The 10000-nt window shown below is 44.4% G+C and overlaps 1 protein-coding gene across 2 annotated transcripts in view; it reads right to left on the minus strand.

The window, feature by feature from the left end:
* zgc:158659 (uncharacterized protein LOC791141 homolog) overlaps positions 1-10000 on the minus strand; it is a 25121-nt gene that overhangs the window by 13566 nt on the left and 1555 nt on the right. For both annotated transcript variants that reach the window (XM_053416420.1, XM_053416419.1), the window contains exons 2-7: positions 9849-9977; positions 8849-8952; positions 8610-8772; positions 674-883; positions 273-340; positions 20-148 (exon numbers count right to left, since the gene is read on the minus strand). In XM_053416420.1, the coding sequence (XP_053272395.1) occupies positions 20-148; positions 273-340; positions 674-883; positions 8610-8772; positions 8849-8952; positions 9849-9933 (759 nt within the window). In that variant the 5' untranslated portion in view covers positions 9934-9977. The remainder of the gene's footprint in view (positions 1-19; positions 149-272; positions 341-673; positions 884-8609; positions 8773-8848; positions 8953-9848; positions 9978-10000) is intronic.

The raw sequence follows: 10000 nt of genomic DNA on the forward strand, positions 1-10000 counted from the left end.
GACAGACAGACAGGTGTACCTTCAGGATGTACTGGCCCTGGTATTCCTGGACACAGAGGCGGAGCTGTTGAGGTGAAAGATGCATAGATCGACTTTTCTTCCTGATGGACTCAGCGATCAGCTGCTCAGGTAAACTGTCGTGACTCACCTGTAAACACATTCACATATTATATATATGATGATGTATAAGTAAATATATATCTTTATTTCTATATGATATATACTTTATCATATCCACACGTCACAGGACATGAACCAACCACAGGCTTTACCTTCAGGGTGTATTTCTGTTTGGAGTTGGAAGGAGACACAATCACCCAGATGGTAACAATCAGCCTCCCTGGAGAGAGAGACAGGTACATGGAGAGAGAGACAGGTACAGAGAAAGTGAGACAGGGTCAGGCGGGTTGTGTTGAGATGGATTAGCATTAGACATGTTTGGGTTAGAGACTCCTTCAAATGTGTCCTTTCATTCCAGCGCAACAAAGGATGCAACTTGAATCCCCTTCAGACCCACCTATCCCAGGATGCATTGCATCGGTAAAGTTAGTGCAGTCACTCAAACTAGTTAATGATGTGACGGAGAACAGTGACGCAAACAGGAAGTCCTCTGAAGACGTCTGATTAGGACACAGCCTGAGTGAGGTCACAGTTTCCATCACAGTGTCAGTACCTTTGTCCAGTTTGCTGTAGATGTGCTGTGGGAGCTGTGGGCTGGACTCCACGTTGGGAGGATAAACATAGAGTGCCTGGCTGTGGGCCCCGCCCCCCTCCCGCTCCTCCATGGCCTCTCGGCACACGCTCAGTATCGAACGCCGGAAGTCCTGAATCTCCGGGTCCTTCATCATCTCGAACTCGCACACGGGCATCCCGATGGCAAATCCTGCACACAGAGGAGTCTTTACAGTGTGTGTGTGTAATGGAACCTTTTGATTTGTTTTCTGGATTAAAGAGAAAACTTTCTCTACGTGCTGATCACCGGTGGATGATCATCACAAAGAGGCAGCATGTTGACGACACAGATTGAACCACAGCAAGTGGTCACATGTGATCCAGGAAGGAAACCAGGAAGTATTCTGTAACACTACTGGAGAATAAAGCTTCTTATCCAACAACAACTAGACTGAGTCTGTAGGGTTAGAGGTTATAGGGGTTAGAGGTTAGGGGTTAGGGGTTAGGTGTTAGGGGTCATCAGAGTGATGAACATAAAGGCTTTTTAAACTCAAGCCCAACAAACATTTTCATTTTCATTCCTCAGTTGTTGAGTCTACTTGATCTCAGGCTATTGTCTGAATGTAATTAGCCTCTGGGGAAAGGGACAACACTTTGGGACTTCAGATGTAGATGAACAAACCTCTTTTGTTCTCCACACACAGTTCACAGGGTTAGGGTTAGGGTCTGACGGGTTTCTGTCATCACACGAGTCGAATGTGTCTCCACACAAAACCGTGATCATATCTGCAGGTGTTTTAGGTTCAGATGATATTTTGTATAATCTATATTTACAGCTACCTGCACTTGAATGAAGAAACATTAATATGTGATGGCCGATGTTCTGTCTCTCTCTCTCTCCACTGTTTACCTGCTGGTGACCAAAGTCTGCTCGGATGTGATCGGTCAAACTAGAAGAGAAACCAGCAGCTCCCAGTCCAAAGTGTCTGAAAGCTAGCTGCTTTCAGACATGCAGTGAACTTCTGAAACTCTCTGCAGATTCTCTGAAGGACGTGCATGTGTGAACGCAAATGTCCGAGGAGAAGCCTCTGGTGCTTCTGCAGACTTTCTATACTGGTTTCTATACTTCTATACTGGTATAAAGTCCCCAAAAGGTCCAGAGGAGAAGACGTGAGGAATAGTCAGGAGATCTGCCGCAGGTTTCACTGTGAGCAAGTGGGGGGTTGCGTACGCTTCTAACACCCCTGATTGGCCCTCAATGGTCCTCACTGGAGCCTCATTGGCCCTCACTGGAACATGACTGGTGCTCACTTGAACCTGATTGGCCCTCACTGGAACCTGACTGACCCACACTGGCCCTCACTGGAACCTGATTGGCCCTCACTGGAACCTGATTGGGCCTCACTGGAACATGATTGGCCCTCACTGGAACCTGATTCATGACAACCCATAGTTGGGACCAGGAAGCTAAACACTTCTCTGCGCTCCCTCTGGATCAGTCACACAACCCCATAGAGATTGTGTCTGTTCACCGTCTGATAAAATTATTGAAATTAAACAATAACAGAGCGAGAACTCCACACAATAATCTAACTCAAATTAAAACAACCTCTGAAACAATACAGGAAACCCAGACTTTTAAATGTGGTCTTTTAAACATTAGATCACTGGAAAAAAAAGGCTCTTTTAGTTAATGAACCAGTCTCCGATTACAACATAGATTTATTATCCCTTACTGAGACGTGGCTGCATCCTGATGAATATGTCAGTCTAAATGAATCTACTCCCCCCAGTCATATCAATTCACAGGTTTCTTGAGAAATTGGGCGAGGAGGTGGAGTTGCTGCTATTTTTAACTCCAGTCTATCAATTAATCCTAAACCTAAACTCAGCTACAAATCATTTGAATGTCTGGTTCTTAGTCTTCCACGCCAATCCAGGAACCACCAACAGCCAATCATATTTGCCGTAGTTTACCGTGCTCCCAGGGCTTATACTGAATTTTTAAAGGAATTCCCTGAGTTTTTATCAAACTTAGTCCTAAAGACCGATAAAATTATTATTGTTGGTGACTTTAATATTCATGTTGATAATAATAAAGATTGCCTTAGCGTAGCATTTATTTCGATACTAGACTCTATTGGTTTCAGTCAGTGTGTGCACAAACCTACTCATTGTGGTAACCACACACTTGACCTTGTATTATCGTACGGTGTCGGAATTGAAAATTTAACAGTACTTCCACGCAATCCAGTTCTATCAGACCATAATTTAATAACCTTTGATTTTTCAATAACTGAATATATGCCACTAATAAAAAATTCATTTTCTAGATGTCTACCTGATAGTGCTGTAGCTAAATTTAAGGAAATAATCCCAATTACATTTAAACCCGTATTAGCAGTAGATATAAACAACAAATTCTTTAAAAACCCTGAGCTCCATTGAGATCGACCACCTCGTCGATAGCTCTGCAGACTCATTACGATTAACATTAGACTCAATAGAGCCTCTAAAAAAGAAAAATGTCAAACATAGTAAATTAGCTCCGTGGTATAATTCCCAGACAAATGAGCTAAAACAATTATCAAGAAAACTAGAAAGGAAGTGGCGCTCCAGCAACGATGTTGAAAATCTAATAGACTGGAAGAATAGTGTTAAAGAATATAAAAAGGCTCTCCACAAAGCAAGAGCCGCCTACTATTCAAAACTAATAGAAGAGAATAAAAACAACCCCAGGTTTCTCTTCAGCACTGTAGCCAGGCTGACAGAGAGTCACACCTCCACCGAACCCAGTCTTCCTCCATTCCTAAATAGCAATATCTTTATGACCTTTTTTAATGATAAAATTCAAACTATTATAAATAAAATCAACCATCTCCTGTCCTCAATTGGCACTAATACCCTCCCAACAACAGAGATCTCAGAAACGGCTGAGAATCCTACACATTACTTAGACAGCTTCTCTCTGATCACCCGTGATCAGTTTACCAAATTAATCTCAGGTTCTAAACCAACAACCTGTATCTTAGATCCCATTCCTACCAAATTACTTAAAGAAAGTCTGCCCCTAATTGATAGTTCGTTACTTAATACAATCAATCTGTCATTATCATCAGGTTATGTACCACAGTCTTTTAAAATAGCTGTAATCAAACCCCTACTCAAAAAACCTAGACCCAGAGGTTTTAGCCAATTACAGGCCAATATCTAATCTCCCCTTCATTTCTAAAATCTTAGAAAAAGTTGTTGCCAATCAGCTGTGTGAGTTTCTCCAGGAAAATAATATATATGAAGACTTTCAGTCGGGGTTTAGAGCCAATCACAGCACAGAGACAGCCTTGGCAAAAGTCACTAATGACCTTTTAATAGCCTCAGATCAGGGACTTGTGTCTGTCCTCGTTCTGTTAGATCTCAGTGCAGCATTCGACACTTTTGACCATCAAATTTTATTACAAAGACTCAAACAGTTAATTAACATTAATGGAACCGCCCTTAACTGGTTTAAATCGTACTTTTCTGATCGCTCCCAATTCGTGCAAATTAATGATGAGTCATCCGTGCGCACCAAAGTTAACCATGGTGTTCCACAGGGCTCTGTGCTCGGCCCAATTTTATTCTCATTATATATGCTTCCACAAGGAAACATTATCAGGACACACTTGGTAAATTTCCACTGCTATGCGGATGACACCCAGTTATACTTATCAATAAAACCTGAAAAAAGTAATCAATTAACTAAACTTCATCATGTCTCAAGGACATAAAAACCTGGATGACCTGCGAGTTTCTCTTATTAAACTCAGATAAAACAGAGGTTATAATACTTGGCCCCAAACACCTTAGAGATGCATTATCTAATGATATAGCTGCTCTAGACGACATTGCCCTTGCTTCCAATGAAACATCAGGAACTTGGGAGTGATTTTGATCCTGATTTATCCTTTAATAGTCACTTAAAACAAATTTCTAGAACCGCTTTTTTCCACTTGCGTAATATTTCAAAAATCAGACATGTCCTTTCCCAAAAAGATGCAGAAAAACTAGTCCACGCCTTTGTTACATCGAGACTGGACTATTGTAATTCATTACTATCAGGCTCCAGCAGGAAGTCGTTAAAGACTCTACAGCTTGTCCAACATGCTGCAGCACGTGTCCTGACGAGAACAAAGAGAAGAGAGCACATTTCTCCTGTGTTGGCATCGCTACACTGGCTTCCAGTTAAATCTAGAGGGTTAGGTGAGGGGAAAATGAACCCACCTCCTTTAAAAAGGTGGTGGGTAGTGCACGGTCCTTCACTCCAGGGGGCTCCCTGGTCCCCATTTGTCACAGGTCCTGTGCTCTCAAACTAATACATAGGTTTATACACGGTGTTATTACACATACGTGGACTCTCAAAAAACAACGAACTATATACAAATATACAAATTAAGGCTTAGGTCTCTCCTCTCGTCCGAGGGAGGGTTCGTTGCTTAGTCAGGTAAGTATCAGGTAAGTCAAATTTAGCTTTTTCATAGTCTGGCCCTGTCGCGACGTTTCGAAAATATTTATTCTTCCTCAGGCAAGGGCAGGTAAGTCGGTCAATTTGGATTCAGTCTGTAAGTCATCCCCAGGGTGGGTCTCTGTGAGAGCTTGTTGTTTAGCTCCTTCTCCGGTGGAGCGTCATGTCAGTCTGAGACCGGAGAGGGCATCGCACCCATTTATAAATCCCATCTAGCTCCTCCCCTTTGCAGAATTTCCCATTTCTGAATTTCCCAGTTCCTTGGCATCACAGTTTTAGCTTTTTCACAATCAATCCTTATGCTTTTGTTGTGTGGCCAGATTAATAGCTCCAGTTATATGTATTTGGGATTTCTTTTGAATCACCTATATAACCATACTACACTAAGTTGGGTGGGGTATTTTTAGGGTATTTTTCCTCCTATTACTTCCCAATTAAAGATTTTCAAACCATTCTTGTGTGAAGTCTTCGTTTAGTCTCAACAACAAAGCATTTTGGGTGAAGTTAATACAGCTTAAAAATGCCCTGCTTAGGGTTAAAGGTTAGGTTCAGGCAAGGGGTCTTGTGGTTAGGTTTAGAATAGAGGGTCCCTGATTAGGGATAGGGGTTTCTGACTAAGAGTCATGAAAAACACCGGATTGCTGGACTGAGGACCAGGAAACGAGAACCTGGAGGAGGCACTGGCGGGTTAGGTGAGGGGAAAATGAACCCACCTCCTTTAAAAAGGTGGTGGGTAGTGCACGGTCCTTCACTCCAGGGGGCTCCCTGGTCCCCATTTGTCACAGGTCCTGTGCTCTCAAACTAATACATAGGTTTATACACGGTGTTATTACACATACGTGGACTCTCAAAAAACAACGAACTATATACAAATATACAAATTAAGGCTTAGGTCTCTCCTCTCGTCCGAGGGAGGGTTCGTTGCTTAGTCAGGTAAGTATCAGGTAAGTCAAATTTAGCTTTTTCATAGTCTGGCCCTGTCGCGACGTTTCGAAAATATTTATTCTTCCTCAGGGTTAGGGTTAGGGTTAGGGTTAGGGTTAACCCTAACCCTAACCCTAAAATTCTCCTCCTCACCTTCAAGGCCCTTAATAATATAGCGCCTTTTTACCTTAAAGAGCTGTTAGTACCTTATAAACCCGCTAGAGCACTCCGCTCCCAGAATTCAAGCCTACTTGTCGTCCCTAAAGTCTCTAAAAGTAGAGTAGGAGCCAGAGCTTTTAGCCATCAAGCCCCTCGGCTGTGGAATAATCTACCACTTTCAGTTCGGGAGGCAGATACCATCTGTTCGTTTAAAAGTCGGCTCAAAACCTTCCTTTTTGATAAAGCTTATAGTTAGAGCTAATTAGTGTGCCAGAACGTTACTTGTTCTATTTTATGACACATGACACACGGAGCTTCTCTTTCCAGCTTCTCCTTCCTCTTCTCCATCCCTACCCCCTTCCCCGGAATCCCTTTGCTTTATCACCCGCAGATCCAGGGCCTCTGTGGCCGCACCATGGATTGCGGTTTGTGGATCGCGCACCGGGGGTCGTGGTGGTGGACCCAGTGTGGCGGATTCTGAGTAGGGATGCACCGATCCGCTTTTTTCACCTCCGATACCGATACCGATATCTGAGGTTTAGTATCGGCCGATACCGATCCGATACCGATATAGAAAAACAGCACGAAATTATGGTAACAAACTGTAAGTTTCATTGGGGGGAAAAGACTGGGATCATGAGACTTGACTTAAACATTTCTTTCCTATTTTTTATAAAACAAATAAACAGATATAAATGTACTGAATTACTTATTTATTATATAATTGTGCACCAGTAAAACAATCTTAATCACAAAAATATAGTGTGACTGGTTCAGTCAGTGCAATTAGGGTTAATTAACCCTAACCCTAACCCTAACCCTTCCACGGAAGTTTGTTGCATTTAACATTGCACTGTGTGGCACGAAACTCTCATCCAGCCAGTGTGCTGTTAAGCTCAAAAGTGACACAGGGGAAATGTCAGAGCTCCAGATATCTGTGGTGAAACTCAGAGCTTTGACGTCTTTTAGCCTCTCCAATATGTGTTTGGACACTTTAGCATGCATTTCAGGTAGAGCCTTCTCGGACAAATATTTTCGGCTTACAATGTCATAACGTGGCTCCAGGTGGCTAATTAGCAGCCGAAATCCCTTGTCTCCAACAACCGACCACGGTTGCCCATCCATTACAATAAAGTTTAAAATCTTGTCGGTGATTTTGGTTGCCTGCACACTATTCATTGGAAATTTTTCTACTCTTTCCTTCATTTCCTTTAAGGTTAGCTGCTTCGTGCCTGCTACTTTTTTTTTATTCTGTTCAACGAACTCCGCGTGCTCTCTCACGTGAAATTTGTATAGATGCTTAATGAGGTTTGTCGTGTTATAACTCGACGCTTTAGAACCGCCCCTCGGAACATTCACCTTGCAGATGTTGCACGTAGCCATGGAGCTTGTTGGCTGAGGTAACGTGTAAAAGCTCCAGATCTCCGATCCTTTCGCTCGCTCCATTTTGTAAACACTGTAGGTTCCGCACGGCGTGTTGCTTGCGTATGACGTCACTCACAGCGCACAGCATAGAATTACACTGAATAGATCAGCCGATATGGATCGGCCCATTGTCACCGATACCCGATCTAGAAATTTCTTCAATATCGGTACCGATACCGATACAAGTATCGGATCGGTGCATCCCTAATTCTGAGTCATGTGGGCTGATCGTGGTGCTGGTGGCGGACCCTGTGTCGCGTTGGCATCGGGTACGGGCGGTGGACCAGGACCACGGTGGTGGCTCGTGATGGGTCCTGGTGGGCGGCGGTGGACGGTGACTGAGGACTGGAGTGGCGTCTGGTCTGGATGGTGGATCGTGGTCTGGATGGTTGCTGACCATGGACTGTGCTTGCAGCGGGACTGCTTGGCATGTCATGTTGGGGTTGTCCTTCGGGATGTCTACCCTCATCAAATGCTGCTAGAGACTTTGATTATTGATGATGTTTTCCTGCACGTGGCATCTATTGCACTTCTGTCCGTCCTGGGAGAGGGATCCCTCACATGTGGCTCTCTCTGAGGTTTCTACATATTTTTACCCTGTTAAAGGGTTTTTAGTAGTTTTTCCTGACTCTTGCTGAGGGTTAAGGACAGAGGATGTCACACCCTGTTAAAGCCCTATGTGATGAATTGTAATTTGTGAATATGGGCTATACAAATAAAATTTGATTGATTGATTGGCCCACACAGAACCTCACTGGAACCTGATTAGCCCTGTGGAGCCATGTGAATTAAATATTTTTTTCTCTCCGATGAGTTTGGTTAGGGATTTTTAGGTGTTAGGGTTCGTGAGGATGGACGTTGAGGTGACGACCAATCGTGCGCAGACCTTGATGACAGGCGATGACACGTGTAGGGAGGCGTGTCTTACCTATCTCTCGGTTCAAGATCTTCTCCTCCCGGTTGCCCAGCGGCTCGATGACCTTCAGGATCGGGTGAAACAGTCGGAGGTCACAGAGCCGCCTCATTTCGTCGTAAAACTCCTCCCTCTCCGCCTCCTGGGTCACGCCCACGAAAATGTAACAAGACTCCTCCTGGCCAATTAGAGAGCAGAGATTATATCACTGTTGATTGGATGAGAGGAGGGGTCAAAGGTCAGACGGAGGGTACCTGCAGTAAGTGGTACAGTGGATATTTCCTGGCCTCAGTGAAGAGCTGCTGCTTGATGCTGATGAGAGGAGTTTCTCTGAGACACTCGAGACTCACCATCATCCCTGAGACAGACACACAGAGGACAAAATAACCTGTCTGTCTGTCTGTCTGTGTCTGTGTGTCTGAGTCTCTGTGTGTCTGTCTGTTTGTCTGTCTGTGTCTGTGTGTCTGTCTGTGTGTGTGTCTGTGTGTCTGTCTGTCTGTCTGAGTCTCTGTCTGTCTGTCTGTGTGTGTGTCTGTCTGTCTGTCTGTGTGTGTGTCTGTGTCTCTGTCTGTCTGTCTGTCTGTCTGAGTCTCTGTCTGTCTGTCTGTCTGTGTGTCTGTCTGTCTGTCTGTCTGTCTGTCTGTCTGTGTGTCTGTCTGTCTGTCTGTGTGTGTGTCTGTGTGTCTGTCTGTGTGTCTGTCTGTGTGTATGCCTCTCTGTGTGTCTGTCTGTGGGTGTGTCTGTGTGTGTGTCTGAGTCTCTGTGTGTCTGTGTGTCTGTGTCTGTCTGTCTGTGTGTGTGTGTGTGTGTGTGTCTGTGTCTGTCTGTCTGTGTGTCTGTGTCTGTCTGTCTGTCTGTGTGTCTGTCTGTGTGTGTGTCTGAGTCTCTGTGTGTCTGTGTGTCTGTCTGTCTGTGTGTGTGTGTGTGTGTGTCTGTCTGTCTGTCTGTGTCTGTGTGTGTGTGTGTGTGTGTGTGTCTGTCTGTCTGTGTGTGTGTGTGTGTGTGTCTGTCTGTCTGTCTGTCTGTCTCTCTGTCTGTAATTGTGTGTTTGTAGTTGTGTGTCTGTCCCTCTGTCTGTAGTTGTGTGTCTGTAGTTGTGTGTCAGTAGTTGTGTGTCTGTAGTTGTGTGTCTGTAGTTGTGTGTCTGTAGTTGTGTGTCTGTAGTTGTGTGTCTGTAGTTGTGTGTCTGTAGTTGTGTGTCAGTAGTTGTGTGTCTGTAGTTGTGTGTCTGTAGTTGTGTGTCTGTAGTTGTACCATTGGGCAGGCAGCAGTCCACATGGATGCGGGGGGGCATCAGATGGAGCCCCCACAGTTCCCCTGACGATGGCCGGGGCGCCATGACGACAACCAATCACAAGCTGCCTCACCTCAGCACTGTGTCACCTGCACAGGGACAAGAGGTGGTC

The sequence above is a fragment of the Pleuronectes platessa genome, chromosome 23 (genome assembly GCF_947347685.1).
Source record: "Pleuronectes platessa chromosome 23, fPlePla1.1, whole genome shotgun sequence".
NCBI classification, from domain to species: Eukaryota; Metazoa; Chordata; class Actinopteri; order Pleuronectiformes; family Pleuronectidae; genus Pleuronectes; species Pleuronectes platessa.